The sequence below is a fragment of the Sorex araneus genome, chromosome 2, assembly GCF_027595985.1.
Source record: "Sorex araneus isolate mSorAra2 chromosome 2, mSorAra2.pri, whole genome shotgun sequence".
Taxonomy (NCBI): domain Eukaryota; kingdom Metazoa; phylum Chordata; class Mammalia; order Eulipotyphla; family Soricidae; genus Sorex; species Sorex araneus.
The window spans coordinates 31,478,185-31,499,664 of NC_073303.1; the positions used below are offsets into that span (position 1 = coordinate 31,478,185).

Here is a 21,480-nt window from a genome sequence, read left to right on the forward strand (position 1 = left end):
GGGTCCGCGTCTCCGCTGCGTTTTGAGGAACGGTCGGGACGTTTTGTAGAATCCGTGGCCCCCTCAACCAGGGGACAGCGCTGCTGGCCAGGGCTCACAAGACACCCAAACGAAGAATTCTTATTCCAGAGCCCCCCCGGGACAGCGGATCTGCACCCCCCTGTTCTGGAGTGCCCGCGCCCCGGGGCCTCCCTCCTCCTGCCTGCCTTCTTGAATGGAGCACCGCCTCCTGAGTGTCTGGGGCACCTTGGGAAGTGGCCTTGGTGAGTGAGACTTGGGGTGCTGCCTGCTGGGACGAAACCCGGAAGGACACTGTGGGGTGACCCAGGCCTTGTCAGATCCCCAGACACTTGGAATCTCGCGTGTGGGAGAGGTGGGGGTGGGTGAATACATCTGGCTGGGGATCCGGGTCTTTCCCGCGGAACTGAAAGGGAAACGGCTGCCGGCCACTGCAGGACCATCGCTGTGGGAAGACACTTCGGAACCCAGGAGTCACCGGGCAGACACCTGTTTTGTGCTGAACAGACTCTGGCTTTGCTGGAGACTCCTTCAGGATCCCGGAGTCTAAGCTGTACCAGGAAGGGTCCCAGAGTCGGGGGGCTCTTAGCACTCCAAATATGTTCCTGCGCCGGCTTGGTGGCTGGATTCCTCGGCCCTGGGGTCGCCGGAAGCCAGCAAGACCTGAGCTGCTTACCCCCGATCCCGGCCGGGTGGACAGCTCTCCCGAGAATTCCGGGAGTGAATGGGACAGTGCCCCAGAAAGCCTGGGAGATGTGGGGCTTCCCAAGCCCAAGGACTCCGGGGCCCGGAGGCGCGCAGGGGTGGCTTCAGAACCAAGGAGGGAATCCCAAGTTGAGCAGCTGGGGAGCAGAAGAATGGACTCCCGGCAGCGGGACAAGACTGTCTCCAGCACTCAAGAGCCTGGGAGACTGGAAGAGAAGGGAACCTCCAAACTGGGATGGGATCCCGTGGATGCTGGTGACGTCAGGAGGCCTGGAGGGTCCCCTGAAGGGGGATCGAGCGGCCCTGAGCCTGAAGCCCCAGTGGAGAAGCCTGGCCGCCGGCAGAAGCTGCTGGGCTGGCTGCGGGTGGGATCTGGCGGCGGAGCGGCGGCGGCCTCGCAGTACCTGGGGAGCCGAGAGGAGAGCTTGCAGATCTCCACCAACCTGACCCTGCACCTGCTGGAACTGCTGGGAGCAGCCCTGCTGGCACTGTGCTCCCGGCCCCTGCGGGTGATCCTGGATGCACTGGGCCTGCGAGGACCCCTGGGTCTCTGGTTGCACGGGCTGCTCTCCTTCCTGGCCGCCCTGCATGGGCTCCATGCCGTGCTCAGCCTCCTTACGGCGCACCCCCTGCACTTTGCGTGCCTCTTCGGTCTTCTCCAGGCCCTGGTGCTGGCTGTCAGCCTCCGGGAGCCCAGTGTGGATGAAGAAGCCTCTGACTGGGAGGGTGAGAAGTTGGAGAGGGAGGGTGAGGAGCAGCTGGGGGACTCAGGGAAGGAGCTGTGATCTGGGTTGGTGGGACGTGTATCCCATGGTCCCTCCATCATGAAGTAGGGGCAAGGGTGAAGACTGTGGCCTTTAGGACAAGAGTGGGGGGCGTGACCCAGACTGTAAGCACAGAGACCTCAGGGATCAGGACGAAACCCCAGTATGGGGCCACCAGCCCCTGCTCCCCACATAGGAGAGCACTGTTTAAGGTGTTGGTGGGGTGGGGAATCACCCTTCAGTTCACCAGCTGTTAGTATTTTTGCTTTTACCTTTCTCCCACCTTTAGATTTTTTTCCCCCCCATTTCCAGTTTTTCGGGGGTGGGGGTTGGGGCCACACCCAGCGGTGCCCGGGGAGCTACTCCAGCTCTGTGCTCCCAGCGCCAGGGGACGATGTCATGCTGGGGATTGAAATGGGGTCGGCTGCATGCAAGGCAAGCACCTTAACCTCTGTATTATTTCTGGCTCTTCAACTTCACTTTTTAAAACCAAAAAAAAAAAAAAAAGTGTGGTGATGGAGGATACAGACTAAAGCGTCCTCTCTTTTCCAAACTCCCCAGTGGGGGTGGAGGGGGGAGGCTGGAGGGGAGCAGCCTCTGGCTGGGTAACCCCAGGGTTCCTCCGAGCCATCCTGGGAAAGATGGGGCTAGTAGGCTGGTGGATGGGGCCCATAGGTAGCGTGTTGCTGGGAGCCCGAGGGAGTGGGGATGGCCGCTGGGAATCAGTGCGGAGAGATGCTCGGGCTTACAGAGCTTAGGGGTCTGCTTATTCAGCAACAAATCGCTCCCACAGCAAATCCTGAATATACCACTGCAGAGTGAGAGTGTCTGCTATTCAAGGTCTTCCAGCTGGAGGGTCCGGCGTGGGGGGTGGTGGTACTGAAATGGGGGTCGGGGTGAGTGGGGTTGCTGTTTGGAGACAAACCTCCAAATGAAGTCAAGATTGAAAAGCCATCTTTATTCCCCTTGAAAGGGCTCTAGCGTCTCCCCTAGCACATTCTCTGCTCCCGCCGTCTCCGTCGAGGGCACAAAGGAAGCCACAGGTCAGTGACCGGTCAGGCTGCAGGCCTCTGCGATGGGAGGAGGGAGACAGAGAGAAAGGGTGGGGGGAGTTCAGGAAAGAAGAAAATCCAGAGAGAGAAGCACACTTGTTGGTTATGGGTTGGGGGAAAATAGATTCCCGAGGACAACAAAGGGGGTTCTGAGGACCGCCCCCTCCATAATGGCCCCTCTCCCCGCTGTCTTCACTGCAAACTGCAGGAACTTCTCTTTCAAGTAGCTCAGAGCCCATCCTGGCTCCATAGGTGACATCGCAGCTCTTGGCCACTCCCTCTGGTGCCCTTGCAGCCATGAAGGAGGGATCAACGCTTTGCCAATGTCAGCCTTCGGGCCAGGCCCTCTGGTGACATCACTGGAGTCCCAGTGAGACAGCACTCCCCGAAGATGTGAGTCTTAGTCATCGCCTGTGGGACTTTACCCCCTCACCTTGATTTCTGGGAGTCAGTAAGAAGGCCTTGGCGGCCAGGCAGGAGGTCAGGGACTGGAATTCCTCCACGCATTTCTCCGGAGGGTGTGGTGATCGATCTGGAAAGGCAGGGAGAGCCGGACCCTCAAAACTCTTGCTCTTCAGGGGCTGGAGCAATAGCACGGCGGGTAGGGCATTTGCCTTGCACGTGGCTGACCCAGGTTCGATTCCCAGCATCCCATATGGTTCCCTGAGCACCGCCAGGAGTGATTCCTGAGTGCAAAGCCAGGAGGAACCCCTGAGCATCACCGGGTGTGACCTCCCCCCCCAAAAAAAAATACAAAACTCTTGTGCCTCAGCACAACCCTTGGTGAGGACCTCGCTTGGAGCACCTGTCCCTTCATGGGATGATGCCACAGGGCCCAGAGGGAGGGTCTCCTGCCTTCTTGGGTTCCCTGGCTTTCTGCCAAGCATCCCCACTCACTGTAGAGGAGGAAGCGCTGGTAGCCCTGACCCGTCTCCTTCAGCATGATTCCATCTGGGCATGAGCTGGAGAAAAGCTTGGTCATCATGTCAGGGCGGCCTGTCAGAGCGAATGGGGGAAGCACGAGGACAGGGGAATAAGCAAGTGAGTCTAAGGGACGTGAGGCGAAGGAGAAAGGACTTGAAAGAACCAACCTTCAGTTCTGAGATCTGTGCTCCCCTCAGTCAGGTGGTAGATCCATTTTCTGGGTACACAGATTCCATTTTTCCTGACCAGGAGAGAAGATTGAGACGCTCCCAACCACAGACCCAGTCACTAGGTTTCACCCCAGTAATGAACAGTTAGCCCTCTCTCTCTCCAGAGAGGAACGAACAGAAAGGTTGAACTGGATTATTCTGCTGCCAGGCACCAGCCCAGGAGCTCAGCTCTGTATCAGGTGAGCGATCACACACCTGGGGCTGAGACCACACTGGCTGGTGCCGCCGCCTGTTGACCACTTACATGCGGATGGTAGCGCGAAGCTGGAGCTGCATGGGAGCAGAGCCTGCAGCCATGTCGAAGACAATGTTATCCACTGGGTCGAAAGTTGCCAATTCTTCCTTGGTGGGAGCTGCCCCTGCGATAAAGTACCACTGGCCCAGGTGGGGCTCTGGGAACTGGAGAAACAGGGGAGGGAGCAGAAGAGGGTGGGTCCCATTAGAGGATCCATCCAACCTCTCCATCAGTCAGAACAACCGAGTCCAGGAGCATTCTCACTCTTTCCAGCTAAGGACTGGAAAGGACGCATGAAACTACTTCCTCTGAGCCATAGCACAGCGGGTGGGGCGTTTGCCTTGCACTCGGCCAACCCGGGTTTGAATCCCAGCATCCATATGGTCCCCTGAGCACCGCCAGAAGTAATTCCTGAGTGCAGAGCCAGGAGTAACCCCTGTGCATTGCCAGGTGTGACCCAAAAAGCCAAAAAAAAAAAAAACACTACTTCCTCTTTGCCAATCAACACAAGTGGCTACCCCACCCATTTCTGCCATGGTATTCCCATTGATGGCCTTTTGGCTTTGTTTTGTCTAGCTTTCCCCATCAACATACTCAGTTTCTTATCCTACTTCTCCCTTTTCCACCAAGTTCCTGAGAGCCCACACCCCCATCCCACCTCCCCCACAACCCCCAATCCTCCTTTTTCAGTCCATACCTCTTTCCCATCTACTTCTTGAGTTGTCAGTTGATGGTACTCAGGACATTGGTAGATGGAGTTAAGGAGAATGCCATAAAGGTAGAATAGAGCTGCCCAGATCTGGTGTAACATCTCTAAGGCAGGAAGGGACTGGTGCTTTTCCTGGAGTGGCTGATGCCTTAACTGATCTCTCCCCTGCAGGCTGCGTGGTCGGTCCACATGGCTTCCAGCCCCCTTGCCTTGATCCTTGACCCTTTCCCCTGCTAATGAGTAACTTCAAGCTTGTTTTCCAGCACAAGCCTGGGTTACTTAGTGTTTGGCCTTCCTCCCCCTCTTCTGGTTGCGTCCACTCCATAATACACTGCTATGTCCAGGGGGTCTCTAAGGAATTATGAAAAAGTTGAAGCCTGTGCCTTTTGAACTAATGGAGCTGGATGGTGTATGTGCAGCATTGGAAAAAGGTGGACTCATTTCTTGCATTCACTTAGTAAGTTGATTGGAGTCCCAGTTGTTTATTAGGAACTGGTTAAGCCTTGAGGATATCTAAATGAATGACAGAGTCTCTGGCCTTGAAAAGTCAGTCCAAGAAAGCTTACTGAGTAAACCTTTCAATACTACCTGATTAAGAGCTTTAGAGCAGGAATAAACCAGGTAGGTGCTAGGACATGGTGGGTGGGAGGCTTCCTCTCTGACGCTTACAATTGGGGGGAAACATTCTCAGAAAACTTTATTGATAAATAAGTGAATTCATTTTTTCAACATTATTACAGAATTTAAATGTTTCCTCAAGTAGGCAATACTGTCCCCCAGGGGGCATGGGGGTGAGGGGGTAGTAGTAGCTTTGGATGCAGTTGGTGAACACCTTCTGTTTTAAGAATTTTGTGTGTGTTTGCCAGAGAGGGGTAGTACAGCGGGTAGGGCACTTGTCTTGCACTAGGCCAACCTGGGTTCATCCCTGGTACCCACATGTCCTCCGAGTCCTGCCAGGAGTGATTCCTGAGTTGCAGAGCCAGCAGCAATTCCTGAGCATGGCTGGGTGTGCCCCAAACCCCCTCCAAATTATTTATTAGGTATAGTGGGTTGAAGTTCTAAGTCTACTAATTATTAGATCTTTGATGCTCCACCCAAGGGCACCCCAACTCCAGTGCCTCACATATCTTGTGCTTTACCACCAAGCCTCATCCTAGGCCCTATTCCTGTTTTTTTTTGTTTTGTATTTGAGTCACTCCTGGTGTGCTCAGGAGTTACTTCTGAGTCTCAGAGAACCATATGGGATGCCAGGGATGGAACCTGGGTTGGCCGTATGTAAGGGAAGTGCCCTACCCTCTGTACTATTGCTCTGGCCCCTATTCTACTTTTTCAGCTGTAAATGAGCAAACCAGTTTCATAGGATTGATCATAATTGATAACGCACATAAAGCTCCTGGCAGAGGCCTACCATAAATATATAATAGCAATGTTTGTAAAGAACTTATTAATTTCCGGTGGTTAATAAGTTCTCAAATAGTAAAAGGTAAGGATTGTAAAGAGGCTATAATTGAATAGTGCCAAGTAACAGAGCAAATGACACAAGGAAAATTGGGTCTTCTTTCTTTATATTCCACACACTGCCTTTGCCCTCAAGGTTTGTTGTTGTTGTTGTTGTTAAGTCTTGTAATTTAAAACAGTAAAATTTGAGGACTCAAGATGGTTCACAGGGCTGGAGTACATGCTTCATATGGAGGAGGCCGGGGCCAGGTACTGCAGGAAATAGTCCCCTATAGTGCCATTGGTGAGGTCCCCCAAAATAAAAAAAAAACATTTGACCAAGGTTGTAGGTTAGTGGTAGAGCAGAGAACATGAACTTGATTTTCTAATGTAAGAGAAACAAAAGTGTGGGATAGAAGCTGTAGCTGTAACCAGGGATTCAATCTCAGGCAGCAGATATGTATGGTCCACCCATCAGCAGCCAGAGCCAGATGTGGCCTGAGCACAACTGGGTATGAGGGGCAAAAAAGTCTAACGGTTATAGAAGGGTTTATACTATTTTAGGGCAGTAGGCATTTTGTTGCTGTAAAAAAATGAAAAAATCGGGAGTTGGAGTGATAGTACAAGGGGTAGAGCTTTGCACGCGGCAGACTCCAGTTCAATCCCGGCATCCCATATGGTCCCCTGAGCACTGACAGGAGTTAACTCCTGAGTGCAGAGCCAGGAGTAACCCTTGGGCATTGCTGGTTGTGACCCAAAAGGAAAAAAAAAAGGGAAAAATGTATTGGGGCAGTAAGATAAAAAGTGTGTGAGGGACTGGGACAATAGTACAGTGAGTAGGGAACTTGTCTTACACGCAGCCAACCTAGGATGGGTCCCTGACCGACCAAATGGTTCCTTGAGCCCCGCCAGGTGTAATCCCTGAGCACAGAGCCAGTATAATAGTCCTGAGCACCACGGGGGTGTGGTACAAAAAACAAAAATAAATACACTTGACCCAGAGTCCTGCAGAACCTGATTTATTAGTTCTACTTAAAACTGTCCAGGTGTAGTAATACCTACAAAATGAAGGAACTATCCATTAAATTTCAACAACTATCGAGAGACTGAAAGGCATTAAATAGATTTTAAAAAATCCGAATATCACCAGTAGTGATCTTAAGCACAGAGCCGGGCTCAGCTCTAAGCAAAGCTGGGTGTGGCCCCCAAACAAAAAATCTCAAACGACAAATATGACAAAAATCCCTTAGCTGGCACCAGTCAAGTGCTCCCTAAAGTTGCTTATTAGCACTTTAAACTAAGGCACTAGTGGTTGAGTGTGAACTGCGACTCCCAAACAAGCTGGACACCAGGGGCAGACAGATCGGGCCAGAGCAAACGGCAGGGCAGGGGCGTGTGGCTTCAGCTGCCCCCAACTCCCAAGCCCGGCGGTACACTTTTATGCTCCCGAATAAAAGCGAATCCTTAGTCCCCCCCGCCCCCAAAGCCTAGCGTGTCCCTCGGCCCCGATCGCTGGTGAGGAATATGGCGCTCGAGCTCCGCAGAACGCCCACCCGGACCGAGGTCAGACCCAACGACGACGCGACTGTACGTAAGCCACTTCGAGAGCCACCTCCAACTGCCTTTGGAAGGGTGACTTCCGGAGGCGCAGAGGAACGGGCGTGCGAGGGCGCTGGTGAGGAAGCTAACATTTCAGGTGGCATCCCAGAGGAGCCTAAAAAATCGCGGCCTGCCAGGACCTTACTTCAGACGAACGACTGAAAGCTACTCTCTGTTAATATTTAACAGAGGTCACCCCTGCAGTCCCTGAACTGTCCCACTCAGACAGCTGTTCGGTAGCTCAAGGCGGTCGCAGCCGCCCACTTGACAATTTTTTTTTCAGGCATTCGCCTTGGCCACCTCAACCTCCTAGCGCTCAGGCGCGCGCTCGGGCGGAATGGAACGAACCCGCGGGCGTGGGGCGGTGCTTAAGGGTGTACGCATGCGTAGTGCGACGAACGCAGGCGCAGTACGGTCCCCCGGGCGACGGCGGCGGCGGCGGCGGCGGCTCCTCGGGGTGCTCGGCTCCCTCCCATCTAGGCCGGCCCCGGCCCGTCTTGCCGCCAGGAACTCACTGTTTGGGGCCGCGAACTTTCTCGTCGTGCCCCACGAAAGTAAACCTTGGGGACCTGGGGGAGCCGGAAGTACCGCCTCGGGATCCCCAAATACTATCGGGGAAACGGAAGTGGCCATTGGTGGCAGGTTGGGGGAGACCGGAAGTGACGGTACTTTGGGGAAGACGGGGGCGGAGCCGCGGGTGGTGGTCAAGAGAGAGTGTGTGTGTGTCTGTATGTGTGCCACTCGGGTATTTTGTTCGTTGCCTGGGTTGTGCCGCTTTGCTGGAGACGTAAGGGACAGCGGACGATGGGGGCAGTTAGCCAGTCTGGCCCCCAGTGAGTGTCGTGATCTCGGTCAGCCGTGACTTGGGCCGGGTCGATGGGCGTGGCGGGTCGCGCGTGCGGGGAAACCACTTTCTCCGCAGTCCGGCGCGATCCGCACCCGCCCTCGCGTTGTCCCGGGGGCTTGCCGACCTCGGGGGCCCTGGCCCCGTCGCGATCAGTGATGACACTGGTCTCGTGCTTCCTCCTCCTGCTGCTTCCTAGCCGGCTGGCCCTCCCTTCCTGTGATTGGCGCCGTGGGGCCCCTCCCTCCGCCCGTCCGCCGCTCCTGTGCCGTCGTTCTCCTGCCCTTTGTGTTTCTCTGCCCGTGCCCCGGAATCAGAAGGGGGATGGGGGCGGGCGTGAGAGTGTGTGTTTGTGTGGGAAAAACTCTTTAGGTATTGGGGAGGAGACTGGGGCCGGGAAGGCTTCCGGGTACAGAAAATCTGCACCGGACGCCAGCGGCCTCCCTCCATTCTTCTTAGAGAGCTCTCGGCCATGGAACCGAGTGATAGTTCCAGCACCGCCATGGAGGAGCCTGACAGTTTGGAAGTGTTGGTGAAGACCCTGGACTCGCAGACTCGCACCTTTATCGTGGGGGCTCAGGTGAGACCCCCGTAACTGCGGGAGGCCTTAAACCCAGGCTCGGTTTTCTGATCCTTTTCTGTTTCGTGTGTGTGTGTGTGTGTGTGTGTGTGTGTTCGTTCTGATCCTTTTCTGTTTCGTGTGTGTGTGTGTTTTCTGATCCTTTTCTGTTTCGTGTGTGTGTGTGTGTGTGTGCGTGCGTGTGCGCGTGCACGCACGCGCAGGGGGGCAGGCTCATAGAATATTTCTGGGGTTCTTCCAGTTGAGTGAAGCAGATTTTGTTCTCTTTCACCCACCTCCGAGAAAGAACTCAATCCGAAGCAGATAGGAAGTAGGAATCTGTGTGCCATCACTGCCAGTGAATCCCAGCTCAATGGGCCAGACGAGTCTCCAGCCTTTGGAAAGGGAAAAAACAGACCCCAATTGCAAGTGCCCTTTAAAGAGTGATCAAGTCTGTCGAGTTGTTTTAAAAGACTATAAATTAGAACCCATGATGCAAATGGGGAGTCTGTAGACTGAGCCTGCAAATATTTGTGGCTTAATTTGATTCTTTTGCACTTAATGGTTTCAGCACAACTCTGACATTATTTCTGGTAAGACAGATTTTAAGTTGATCATTCTCTGTCCCAGGGTCACCTCAAGGGGTTGCCTCCTTTAGGGTTTGAATTTTTTTTTTTTTTAATTCTCTCTTCTGGAGAAATCAACATTCTCCTTAGACTTCAATAAAACTGCTTATCTAGTTATTTTACTTTTTTTCATAATTATTTTACTTAGAACCAAAAAAAGCTATATATATTTTGTAACTAGATACGTGTTTGCAATCTAATACTTTTTGTAAATCGGCTAATCAAGACTAACATTTTTACTTTTTTGTTGTCTTGGTTGAATGTGTTTTCCTTAATCTGATTCTCTGCCCCATCTTTGTCATTGTTTCAAATTTTGAGTTGTATCATTTTGTGTGGGAAGATGTCTCTGATATCTTTTTAAGCATAGTTCTTTGGGGGGCCAGCCAGCAAAGATGGGATTATTGACTTTCCTATCAGGTGATTTTTTATTTCTATGCTTATAACCTGAATGGCATTTATTTTGTTCTTTAGTTTTTTGCTTTGGTTAGGTTTTGGGGCCATTCCTGGCAGTGTTTGGGGGACCATACAGTGCCAGTGCTCAAACCCATGTTCCATCATGCACAACATGTGCTCTAGGCCTTTAAATTGTCTCCCCAGCCCTACATTGTATTTATTGCCTATATTTTGGGAGATATTATCTTCATTCAAGGCTCTGCACAGTAATTACTTCAGAGTTATAACAAATGGGTAGGTATTTTTTAATTTTTTGGATTTTGGACCACATCGGCGATGCTCAGGGTTTATTCCTGGCTCTGCATTCGGGAATTATCCCTGACGGTACTTGCAGAGTCCCTATGGGATGCCAGGGATTGAACTGGAGCAACGCAAGCATCTTTCCCACTATGCTATCACTCCTGTCCCTGGGTAGTGACTTTATGATGGACTAGTTGGTACTCCCTCACCCCATCATCACTGTCTTTTTGCCCTTTCTTCCATTTTTTGACTCCTAATCCTTCCTTGCAGATGAATGTCAAAGAGTTTAAAGAGCACATTGCTGCCTCTGTCAGCATTCCCTCTGAAAAACAACGGCTCATCTACCAGGGTCGAGTTCTGCAGGATGATAAGAAGCTCCAGGAATACAGTAAGGGTGTGGGGGAGGCATTCAGCAGTGAAGCTGCTGTTCAGAGGGATGAGCTGACTGGGCTTATCTCATGTAATGTTTTGATATATATCTTTTTTTGTTTGTTTTTTCCTGCAGATGTTGGGGGAAAGGTTATCCACCTGGTGGAACGCGCTCCTCCTCAAACTCAGCTCCCTTCTGGAGCATCTTCTGGGACAGGGCCTGCCTCAGCTACCCATGGTGGGGGACCCCTGCCTGGTACCCGGGGGCCTGGGGCCTCTGTGCATGACCGGAATGCCAACAGCTATGTCATGGTTGGAACCTTCAATCTCCCTGTAAGTTTGTGTTCGGCGTGCTTGGGCTGGTGGGGGGGAAGGCCTTGGTTGTGGTAGCAGCTGAGAGCTCCTGAGATAGGGGTGGCCGTCCTTAGGTGGGGTCTGGAGAGCCTGTGGATTGGTAGAGATTCAGTCTTAATTGGAGGGCCGAGCATGAGTTGGAAGTAGGGGGGCCTTAGTACTTGACTTCTCCCAGAGCAACTTCCCTTACCCTTTTCCCAGAGTGACGGCTCTGCTGTGGATGTTCACATCAACATGGAACAGGCCCCGATTCAGGTATCACAGGGCCTGGGAGGGTCAGGGAAGGGGATCTGGGAGAAGGAGGCCATGAGTGAGCTGGGGGTGGACCTGACTAAGGAGGCAACTGGTGCAGTAGGTGGGGGAGCTGGCAGTTGCATCTCAGACCCACCGATCTTCCCTTTCTCGTTGTAGAGTGAGCCCCGTGTCCGACTGGTGATGGCTCAGCACATGATCAGGGATATACAGACCTTATTATCCCGAATGGAAGTAAGTGGACAAGGCTAGCTAGGCTGCTTTCTGTCTCTCCTTCTTCACTCCATCTTTTTTACCTCAGCCCGGGCGAGGGCATGGCTGGTTATAGCTACTGGATTCTGCCTTTCTAATCTAGAATGTTTTTGAAATACTGACTCTTCCCTTTTTGGGAGTCGGGGCCACAGCTGGCGGTGCTCAGGGTTTACTCCTGGCTCTGAGCCCAAGGACCACTCCTGGTGGGCTCGAGGACCATATATGGTGCTGACAATTGAGCTCAGGTCAGCTGAGTGCATGGCAAGCACTTTACCAACTGTGCTATCGCTCTGGCCCCGAAATACTGACTCTTTTGATAGAAAAAGTATCTTTGTAAAACTACTTTGTCCCAGTGATGCCTGATATCTGGGGAGTTGTTTCAACTGAGTGAGATAATGCTACTGCTGTGTGTGTGTGGGGGGGGAGGGTGCTCTGTGTGTGTGTGTGTGTGTGTGTGTGTGTGTGTGTGTGTGTGTGTGTGTGTTACCAGAGATCAAACCCAAGGCCTCACACATTGTGTTGCATACGCTCTAACATTGTGTCTGTCTCATCCTCAGCCCCCATGGCATGCTTTTGTTTTTCTTTTTTGTGTCACACTGTGCAGTGTCAGGGCTTACTCCTGGCTCTGCACTCAGTGATCACTCCAGATGGGCCTTGGGATACCGTATGGGATGCTGGAGACTGGGCCCAGGTCACACTTACCCTGTGTACTATCTCTTGGACCCCTCCATGGCTTACTTTTTTTTTTTTTTTTTTTTTTTTTTACTTTTGCATCACACCCGGCAATGCTCAGGGGTTGCTCCTGACTCTGCACTCAGGGATGACTCCTGGCAATACTCAGGGGACTAGGATGCCAGGGATCAAACCGGGTTGACTGTGTGCAAGGCAGACACCCTCTCCACTGTGCTATCGCTCTAGTCCCTCCATGGCATGCTTTTTAATTGCTTAATTATATTTGGTAGTGTGCTACCCTAACTTCATTAATTGATGCTGTGGCTGGAGCTGAATCCTTTTTCTTCCTTCATGTGGAAATTAGGAAACCACGATCTCTATTTTTGGCTTACTTATATCAGTGTGACAAATACATGCTTAGCCATCTAATGTATGTTAGCCTTACACTGATTGCCAGGGAGTCAAGTGTGCAGATGCAAAGCTTGTCTTCCAGGAGCCGAGTTTAGCACTTTCTTCACGCAGACTCCTTTGGCCTCCATAATCCTCTGTGCAGCAATCTTATCCTGCCTTTGGTCTCTCCTCTCTTCAGTGTCGAGGGGGGACCCAAGCACAGCCCAGTCAGCCGCCCCTGCAGACGCCAACTGTGGCCCCAGAGCCCGTAGCGTCAAGCTCTCAAGCACCAGAACCTGTCGAAAGTGAAGTTCCTCGTCGGGAGCCCATGGAGGCAGATGCCGTGGAGGAGCGCCCCCCGGCCCCGAGCGCAGAGCCCACGCCTCCTGGCCCAGCCCCTGCGGCGCCCACCTCTGCCCCAGAGACAAATGCACCCAAGTGAGAGACACAAGGAATCGTGGGGCGGGACTTGGGGACCTGTAGTGGACAACGGAGGCCAGGCAAGAATTGCAGGCTGAAGAGGAATGGCTGGGAGCGGGGATCTTTGTGAGGGCGGGTTGCGGGGTGGCTGCGGGCTGCCAGCCGAGCCCAGTGCTGCTGCGCTGCGGCGGCGCGTGGGGCCCAGTTTGGATTCTCTCCCACGGTCACATGGGCCCTGACTCTTCAGGGTGCTTTCTCGACACTATATTGTGGAGGACGGAAAGAGTCTTTTCTCCCTTCCTTGGTTAGGGGTCAGGCCCGGGACTCTAGGAGACCAGGGGAAACAAGGGCTAGGGAAACTGAGGGAAAGCTCGGCTCACTGCCTTTCGGGGTTGCCCACAGCCATCCTTCTCCTGCGGAATACGTGGAGGTGCTCCAGGAGCTCCAGCGGCTTGAGAGCCGCCTCCAGCCCTTCCTGCAGCGTTACTATGAGGTTCTGGGCGCCGCGGCCACCACGGACTACAACAACAATGTGAGCCCCCGGCCCGCCCCGTAGGCGCTCCCCTGCACGCGGGTAGTCCCCACACAGCAGTTTCCTTTCCTCTCAGGGCTCACTACTACTGCACCCCGCAGCCCCCTAAATGAGTTTATTTCAAAACATACGAAGTTAGGGGCTGGAGTGATAGCACAGCAGGTAGGGTGTTTGCCTTGCACGCAGCCAACCCGGGTTCGAATCCCAGCATCCCATATGGTCCCCTGAGCACCACTAGGAGTAATTCCTGAGTGCAGAGCCAGGAGTGACCCCTGTGCATCGCCAGGTGTGACCCAAAAAGCAAAAAAACAAAAACAAACAAAAAAACATACGAAGTTAGGGGAGATAAATGATTGGCATACTGACTCACCATGGGGCCTGTCGAAGTGTAGTTAGTAAACAATATAAAATCAACTTTGTTTACAAAGATCTGTCTGCAGAAGCCCCCTGGGATGCCCCTACAGGATTAGAGGAAGAACGGCTCCCAGGAGGCATTACTTTCTGAGTGGGGGGTGCCAGCCTTCTGATGCCACTTTCTGCTTTGGTCGGGGCGCAGCAGGAGAGCCGTGAGGAGGACCAGCGGCTGATGAACCTGGTGGGGGAGAGCCTGCGGCTGCTGGGCAACACCTTTGTGGCGCTCTCCGACCTGCGCTGCAACCTGGCGTGCACGCCGCCGCGACACCTGCATGTGGTTCGGCCCATGTCGCACTACACCACCCCCATGGTGCTCCAGCAGGCGGCCATTCCCATCCAGGTAGGTGGGGCGAGCGGGCGTCCGTGGGCGCTTCGAAGGGTGGACACTCTGGCAGCAGTGATGAAGGATAGGGGAAGTCTGAGAAGTATATCATGAGGTGCTCTGGGCTAAGCGCTCATGTTTTTCTCACTTCTGCCTCGTCTATCTCCTTCAGATCAATGTGGGGACCACTGTGACCATGACAGGGAATGGGACTCGCCCCCCCCCAACTTCCAATGTTGAGGCACCTCCCCCTGGTTCTGGGCAGGCCTCGTCCCTGACTCCCTCCTCCAACACGGTGGAGTCTTCCAACGAGGGGGCTCCCCCGCCAGGGCCAGCTCCTCCCCCAACCGCCAGCCACCCGAGGGTCATCCGAATTTCCCACCAGAGTGTGGAGCCCGTGGTCATGATGCACATGAACATCCAAGGTGAGTTGGCAGAGAAGAGCCGCGCGTGAGGAGGGCCGGTACTGAGTGTGTTGGAGCACGGGTGGGGACGGAGGCGTGGCTGATGCAGCAGCGGAGAGCGGACCGCAAGCTTCACAGGGCCACACTGCACAGGGCTTCAGGCGCTGGCCTTGCATGTGGCCAACCCCAGTTCATTCCCTGCACCATATGGTCCCCGAGCCCTGTCAGGAGTGCCTCCCCGAGCACAGAGCTGGGAGTAGCCCCCCAAGCACCTCTGTTCCCCAGGAATGAAACACTTGGCACGTGTGGGGCTGGGCAAGCGGGACTGCTTTGTCTTTGGAGCTTTGTGTTGGTATCTGTGTGGAGGGAGCGCATTGTCCCTGTCCACGGAGGGAAAGCCTGCCTGCGGCTGGGGGAGTGGACGCCGAACTCAGAAGGACACAGTCAGGCCTTGCCCTGCCTGTCTCAGGGCCACTCTCTCTGTTTCCCTGCCCAGATTCTGGCACACAGCCTGGTGGAGTTCCGAGTGCTCCCACTGGCCCCCTAGGACCCCCTGGTCATGGCCAGACCCTGGGTAAGAGTGAGGGCATCAGAACAGGCTGAGCTCTGGGTAGCAAACAAGGGGTAGGGCCAAGTGGGTGGGTTGAAGGGGGTCCAGGTTCAAGGTTACATCAGACCCACCCCCCAGGCTCCACCCTCATCCAGCTGCCCTCCCTGCCCCCTGAGTTCATGCACGCCGTCGCCCACCAGATCACTCATCAGGCCATGGTGGCCGCTGTTGCCTCCGCGGCCGCAGGTAATGACCTGGAAGGGGCGGCCTGGGCGGTGGGTCACGCTCCAGGTGGCGGGTGCTGTCTGCCGGCAGCCGGAGGCCCTGCCCTCAGCTCTCTTGGGTCTTTCCCTCTGCCATTCACAGGACAACAGGTGCCAGGCTTCCCAACGGCTCCGACCCGGGTGGTGATTGCCCGACCCACCCCGCCACAGGCTCGGCCTTCTCATCCTGGGGGCCCCCCAGTCCCCGGGACTCTGGTGAGTAAGGGCGGAGGTGCACTGCAGTGGGGATGAGTTTGGAGAGAGAATTCTTTTTCATTTGGGGGCCACACCCAGCAGTGCTCAGGCGCTGTTCCTGCCTGCCTGTGTCCTTGATGGTTGCTCTAGTAGGCAGAGCTTGGGGACCATTTCAGTGCCGTGGGTCAGACCCCGGCCTTCTGCATGCATGCAAAGCATGTGCTCCAGGGCTCGGAGTAATAGCATGTAGGGTGCTTGCCTTGCACGCAGCCAACCAGGGTTTGATCCCTGGCATCCCAGTATGGTCCCCTGAGCATTGCTGGGTGTGATCCATAAAAGGAAAAAGAAAAAAGAAAACCACAAAAAGACATATATTCCACTCCCTTGCGTCCTCCCTGGTTCTGGAGAAGGAATTCTCTGGTGGGGCACAGCAAGGACAGAGCTGAAAGCCTCCCCCTTCTTCCTTCAGCAGGGTGCCGGGCTGGGTACCAATGCCTCTTTGGCCCAGATGGTGAGCGGCCTTGTGGGGCAGCTTCTCATGCAGCCTGTCCTTGTGGGTGAGTTCTTGTTCCCTGTCTCAGACCCAAAAGATGATCATGGCTGGACAGCCCTGTGCTCCCTTTTTCTCACTGATCCTTCCTACTTCTCTCCTGTTTCCTCTGTTCTTGGTTTCCTGCAGGGAGACCGGAACGGAGATGCTGTGGTATCTTGTTTGGCTTCTCATTTCAACTTACCTCCTTTGGCTTCCCACAGCTCAGGGGACTCCAGGAATGGCTCCACCTCCAGCTCCTGCCACTGCTTCTGCCAGTGCTGGCACCACCAACACCGCTACCACAGCTGGCCCTGCCCCCGGAGGGCCTGCCCAGCCTCCACCCCCTCAGCCCTCCACCACTGATCTTCAGTTTTCACAGCTCCTGGGGAATCTGCTGGGGCCTGCAGGGCCCGGGACCGGAGGGCCTGGCATGGTTTCCCCCACCATCACTGTAGCGATGCCTGGTGTCCCTGCCTTTCTCCAGGGTATGACTGACTTCTTACAGGTGAGTCGTCGGCTCTCACCCTGCTCTTTCCTTTCTCCTCGAGCCCAGCCAGGCCTGGAGGCCTTATTGCCGTTGCATCATCACTGGGCTAGTGCCTGGTGCTGTGCCAATAAAAGGAACCTGGGAATTCAGTGACCGTGAACCACTCCCACCTGCTCAGTCTTGAGATAAAGGGAGGCTTAAAGTAATCCTGTCATTGCTTTTTGACAGAGTAGCTCTGCTGTTGAGCAAGGTACCCAGGATAGCGGACTTTGCTTTAAGAAGCAAGATCAGAATAGAGAGGCATTCCTGCTTTCCAGCTCCCTGTAGCTATATGTCTTCCTTATCCCGATTCTCACCTTACCTCCTGTTCTTCCTTTCACTTTCCAGGCAACACAGACGACCCCTCCTCCGCCTCCACCACCTCCGCCTCCTCCCCCAGGCCCAGAGCAGCAGACCACGCCTGCCCCAGGGTCCCCCGCTGGTGGTGCCAGCAGCCCCGGAGGCCTGGGTCCTGAGAGCCTGCCGCTGGAGTTCTACACCTCCGTGGTGCAGGGGGTGCTGAGCTCCCTACTGGGATCTCTGGGGGCTCGGGCTGGCAGCAGTGAGAGTATCGCTGCCTTCATACAGCGCCTCAGCGGATCCAGCAACATCTTTGAACCTGGGGCTGATGGGGCCCTCGGTGAGCCAATCGGGGTAGGGTGGAGGATGGACCTTGACCTTGTCTAGTAAAGGGCAGCCAGGGGATAGAGGAACTGTGTTGAATTGTTTACAAGGTTGCTGGCCGGGTAGCAGCCGGTGGTAAAGGACACTGCTCACTTCTCCCCTGTCCCTAGGATTCTTTGGAGCCCTGCTCTCCCTTCTGTGCCAGAATTTTTCCATGGTGGATGTGGTGATGCTTCTCCATGGGCATTTCCAGCCACTGCAGCGGCTCCAGCCTCAGCTTCGCTCCTTCTTCCACCAACACTACCTGGGCGGCCAGGAGCCCACACCGGGTAACATCCGGGTAAATGAAGACCCTGGGCCCCAGAGCCGGACTCTCCTCCTGCCACTTCCTGTCTTTCTAACGCTAGTTACCCACCATGTAAAGCTGCCGCTGTCTCAGCCTAAGCCCCGGACTCGGTGGGGGTAGAGGGGAGGATGGTTGCGGGCTGGGCTGGCATCTGAACATGTGCTGCTTCCCCCCTGTAGACGGCAACCCACACACTGATCACCGGGCTAGAAGAGTACGTGCGGGAGAGCTTTGTGAGTAACCTCGCTCCCTCCGCTCCGGGTCCGGAGAGCTTGTTCGACGCTTGTCCTGGATGCCCGGGCTTGGGTCTTGCTCTTGAGGTCTTTGTCTTGTCGCAGTCTTTGGTGCAGGTGCAGCCAGGTGTGGACATCATTCGGACAAACTTGGACTTTCTTCAGGAGCAGTTTAACAGCATTGCTGCTCATGTGCTTCACTGCACAGGTCAGGGGCCAGTGGGGCTGGAGGAAGTGGGCTGTGGTGGGCGTGCGAGGCTGTCGGGTCTCTGTATTCTGCTCCCGTTTGCCCACACAGACAGTGGATTTGGGTCCCGTTTGCTGGAGTTGTGTAACCAGGGCCTGTTTGAATGCTTGGCTCTGAACCTTCACTGCTTGGGGGGACAGCAGATGGAGCTTGCTGCTGTCATCAATGGCCGAATTGTAAGTGCCACCCAGCCCGTCTCCCTAACCGTTTGTTGCCTTTTCCATTCTCAGTGTGGTAACCTGTAGTTTTCATTTTTCTTCCTCAAACCACCTTCTCTTACCCAAGATTCCTTTCCAAAGCTGCTTTAAGGTTTTGTTTTCCAAGTTTGCTTTCTGTCCCTCAGCGTCGCATGTCTCGTGGGGTAAACCCGTCCTTGGTGAGCTGGCTGACCACTATGATGGGACTGAGGCTGCAGGTGGTCCTGGAGCATATGCCGGTAGGCCCTGATGCCATCCTCAGATACGTCCGCAGAGTTGGTGATCCCCCCCAGGTGAGGACTCTTGACAAGCTGTGGCATCAGGCATTTGAGGGAACTGGACAGGTCTGACAGAGCCTTTTGTTGTTCTCCTCCTCTTTCCCACTTTCATAGCCACTTCCTGAAGAGCCAATGGAAGTTCAGGGATCAGAGAGAACTTCCCCTGAGCCTCAGGTACCAGTAAGAGGTTGAGGGACCAGTGGATATATGTAGAGAGAGGTGGGGACCATTTGGCATGTTAAGGGTTGGAGGCTGAGACATCTGAAACCCAGATCTTCCTCTGAATCCCAGCGAGAGAACGCTTCCCCAGCCCCTGGAACAACAGCAGAAGAGGCCATGTCTCGAGGCCCACCTCCGGCTCCTGAAGGGGGCTCCCGAGAGGAACAGGACGGAGCGTCAGCTGAGACAGAGCCTTGGGCAGCTGCGGTCCCCCCAGTAAGTGTCAGGAGGTATCCGGTAGACCAAAACAGCTGAAATTGGTGGGGATTACTACTTTCTGATCTTTCCTTTCCCAGGAGTGGGTCCCTATTATCCAGCAGGACATTCAGAGCCAGCGAAAGGTGAAGCCACAGCCTCCCCTGAGTGATGCCTACCTCAGTGGTATGCCTGCCAAGAGACGCAAGGTTGGTGTGCCCCTGCCCTGAGGATCTGTCCCTCTCCAGGTTCCCCTGTAGTGTTCCAGGGAGTTAAGTAGAGCTGGAAGAAGTTCTTACTTTAGTTCTTCCATTTAATTGGTGAGGAAATCTGGCACTCAGAGGGGCTCAGGGCTGTCACCACCACACCTTCACATTGGGCTGATTCCCCACAGTGTCTCGCCCCTCAGTTTAGGCTTCCTCATGTGATTAAGCCCCTTCTCCTTAGGGCGGGTTTCCTCTTGCGGACTAGTTAGCTCTGAATCCCAGGTGGCGTGAGCCACACTGCCCCTCTCACACTGAAGACCAAGCTCTGTGTGTTCTTTTGCCAGAGCCAGAGACATTAGGGAGGTGTTTCTGCTGTCAAAACCACATGTGGACTATTTCCCTTCTCTCCGTTAGCATGGAGACTCAGTGGTTGACTCATGGAAAGGGTGAGCTGGGTGGTGGCATGGATCTGACGTTGATCCTCTTTTCCCTCCCAACCCCCTATCCCCCAGACGATGCAGGGTGAGGGCCCCCAGCTGCTTCTCTCAGAGGCCGTGAGCCGGGCAGCTAAGGCAGCCGGAGCTCGGCCCCTGACGAGCCCCGAGAGCCTGAGCCGGGACCTGGAGGCACCAGAGGTTCAGGAGAGCTACAGGCAGCAGGTGCCCCGACCTTGAAGCAGAATAGGGATGGTTTAGTGGGAGGGGTTGGGCTAGGGCCCCTCTTCCTCGGATCTCTTCAGAGACAAAACGGTCAGTCTTGGCCTACCACTTGATGGTTTTAAATTTTTCTTTAGTGGCATTGGCATCTGGGAAGGCTCATAATGCCACCTTAATGGGCTTTTGACAGTTTGTGGCTGGTGGGGAAAGTTAGCTCCTGAGGGATGGTCTTGTTGCTGGGAACCTAGGAAGTTGGCCAGTGCCTCTCCAACCAGCTTGCTCTCTCTCTAGCTCCGGGCTGATATTCAAAAGCGACTGCAGGAAGATCCCAACTACAGCCCCCAGCGCTTCCCTAATGCCCACCGGGCCTTTGCTGATGACCCCTAGCTCTATGACCCTCCCATGTCAGGGGACCATTTCCCCTTCTCTTCCTTCACAGTATTTAAGAAATAAAAAGTCAGATTTTCCTGGCTCTTTCGTCTCTAAAATTGTCTTCTTTGAGTCCCTTGTCCCTCTGTGGGTTGGGGGCTTTGGGACCACACCTGACTATGCTCAGGACTTGCTCCAGGGATTTGACAGAGGTTCTGCTACAGGAGAGAAAAGTGTTTTACTGCCTGTACTCTCCATACTGGATAGTGCTACGGATGCAACACAGGACAGAGCATCACCTTTGCTGTATTCCCAGCCCTTTGATACATTCCCTACAGACTAGACCCATATGAATCCAGGCGCACGGTACACCAGACAGCTTCTAACATTTCCCAGCAAGCAGACACATGCTTCAGCAATGCCAAGTACAGAAACATTTGGGTGGTTGACTCTTTAATCTGAGAGATGGGGCAAGGGACAGTTTGGGACACACCCGGAGGTACCTGAAACCCTGGCCTTGCTACTTGCAAAGCCTGCGCTCAACCCTTTCAGTTCCTGCTGGACTGGCCCGGCCCCTGTATTTTCAAGGAACATTTTCTTGCAAAGGCAGCTTGCTTACACATTTAAGAGGCCTGTTTTGAGATGGAAGAAAATCCCAAATGTCAGATAGAGCGAGCCCTCAATTTAGTAAACACTGAGTTTCAAAACAGCGAACCTGTCTCTACTTGCAGTGGTACCTAGTGTAATTCAACTATAGAACCCAGTTTACACGTACTTTTCAACTTGACTGCCACTCACTTGACCAGTGGGGACCTGATAGCTCTGAATCCATTTCCTTTGTCATTGGATCAAGGTGACACGGATATAATTCTTAATCTCATAAGGATAGCACCTGGCAAGACTCAGGTGACTTCCCTAGACTCTGCTCACTCCCGGTGTAGAGCCAGGCTTGAAACCTAAATTGTTTTTCGGCCACACCCAACAATGTTCAAGACTTACTCCTGGCTTACGCCAGACCCATGGCCCCAAATGTTTTAAATCCAGGTCGTAAAGCTTAAGACCTCTTAG

The 21,480-nt window shown here is 54.2% G+C and overlaps 3 protein-coding genes across 25 annotated transcripts; 2 read left to right on the forward strand and 1 right to left on the reverse strand.

Moving 5' to 3' along the window:
• Window positions 1–367: 367 nt before the first annotated feature.
• On the forward strand, window positions 368–2,008 carry C2H6orf47 (chromosome 2 C6orf47 homolog). Its single transcript, XM_004621319.2, has one exon. The coding sequence runs from the start codon at window positions 618–620 to the stop codon at window positions 1,506–1,508; it is 891 nt and encodes a 296-aa protein (XP_004621376.1). The 5' UTR covers window positions 368–617; the 3' UTR covers window positions 1,509–2,008.
• Window positions 2,009–2,163: 155 nt separating this feature from the next.
• On the reverse strand, window positions 2,164–7,283 carry APOM (apolipoprotein M). Of its 4 annotated transcripts, XM_004621318.3 has the most exons (6): window positions 4,626–7,283; window positions 3,938–4,092; window positions 3,631–3,704; window positions 3,437–3,535; window positions 2,973–3,071; window positions 2,164–2,557 (listed from the first exon to the last, which is right to left on the reverse strand). In XM_004621318.3, exons 1-6 carry the CDS (start codon window positions 4,737–4,739, stop codon window positions 2,532–2,534), a joined length of 567 nt encoding a protein of 188 aa, XP_004621375.1. In that variant the 5' UTR covers window positions 4,740–7,283; the 3' UTR covers window positions 2,164–2,531. The 4 variants fall into 4 exon arrangements, with proteins under 4 accessions (XP_004621375.1, XP_054985683.1, XP_054985681.1 ...); XM_055129708.1 differs by having other exon boundaries at window positions 2,164–3,071; XM_055129706.1 differs by lacking the exon at window positions 2,164–2,557 and having other exon boundaries at window positions 2,939–3,535.
• A 793-nt stretch (window positions 7,284–8,076) lies between these two features.
• BAG6 (BAG cochaperone 6) lies at window positions 8,077–20,515 on the forward strand. Of its 20 annotated transcripts, none has more exons than XM_055129688.1 (26): window positions 8,077–8,338; window positions 8,977–9,097; window positions 10,666–10,783; window positions 10,901–11,097; window positions 11,320–11,373; window positions 11,530–11,604; window positions 12,884–13,122; window positions 13,507–13,636; window positions 14,193–14,390; window positions 14,545–14,797; window positions 15,273–15,350; window positions 15,465–15,572; window positions 15,693–15,805; window positions 16,254–16,341; window positions 16,538–16,821; window positions 17,191–17,482; window positions 17,637–17,806; window positions 17,992–18,045; window positions 18,151–18,253; window positions 18,344–18,468; window positions 18,636–18,782; window positions 18,882–18,941; window positions 19,059–19,202; window positions 19,283–19,390; window positions 19,900–20,046; window positions 20,335–20,515. In XM_055129688.1, exons 2-26 carry the CDS (start codon window positions 8,990–8,992, stop codon window positions 20,428–20,430), a joined length of 3,489 nt encoding a protein of 1,162 aa, XP_054985663.1. In that variant the 5' UTR covers window positions 8,077–8,338; window positions 8,977–8,989; the 3' UTR covers window positions 20,431–20,515. The 20 variants fall into 20 exon arrangements, with proteins under 20 accessions (XP_054985663.1, XP_054985660.1, XP_054985661.1 ...); XM_055129685.1 differs by lacking the exon at window positions 8,077–8,338 and adding an exon at window positions 8,348–8,506; XM_055129686.1 differs by lacking the exon at window positions 8,077–8,338 and adding an exon at window positions 8,348–8,506 and having other exon boundaries at window positions 16,257–16,341.
• The last annotated feature ends 965 nt before the right edge of the window (window positions 20,516–21,480 follow it).

What these genes read in the sequence shown, in the direction of transcription:
- C2H6orf47 (XM_004621319.2), top strand. Translation starts at nt 618, where the DNA reads ATGTTCCTGCGCCGGCTTGGTGGCTGGATTCCTCGGCCCTGGGGTCGC.
- APOM (XM_055129706.1), bottom strand. Translation starts at nt 4,739, where the DNA reads ATGTTACACCAGATCTGGGCAGCTCTATTCTACCTTTATGGCATTCTC. An exon ending in AAGAAGTAGATGGGAAAGAG is followed by an intron (nt 4,093 to 4,625) that starts GTATGGACTGAA and finishes CTGTTTCTCCAG; the next exon opens with TTCCCAGAGCCCCACCTGGG. An exon ending in CTTCGCGCTACCATCCGCAT is followed by an intron (nt 3,705 to 3,937) that starts GTAAGTGGTCAA and finishes TCTCCTGGTCAG; the next exon opens with GAAAAATGGAATCTGTGTAC.
- BAG6 (XM_055129685.1), top strand. Translation starts at nt 8,478, where the DNA reads ATGGGGGCAGTTAGCCAGTCTGGCCCCCA. An exon ending in GAGTTGGTGATCCCCCCCAG is followed by an intron (nt 18,783 to 18,881) that starts GTGAGGACTCTT and finishes CCACTTTCATAG; the next exon opens with CCACTTCCTGAAGAGCCAAT. An exon ending in GAACTTCCCCTGAGCCTCAG is followed by an intron (nt 18,942 to 19,058) that starts GTACCAGTAAGA and finishes TCTGAATCCCAG; the next exon opens with CGAGAGAACGCTTCCCCAGC.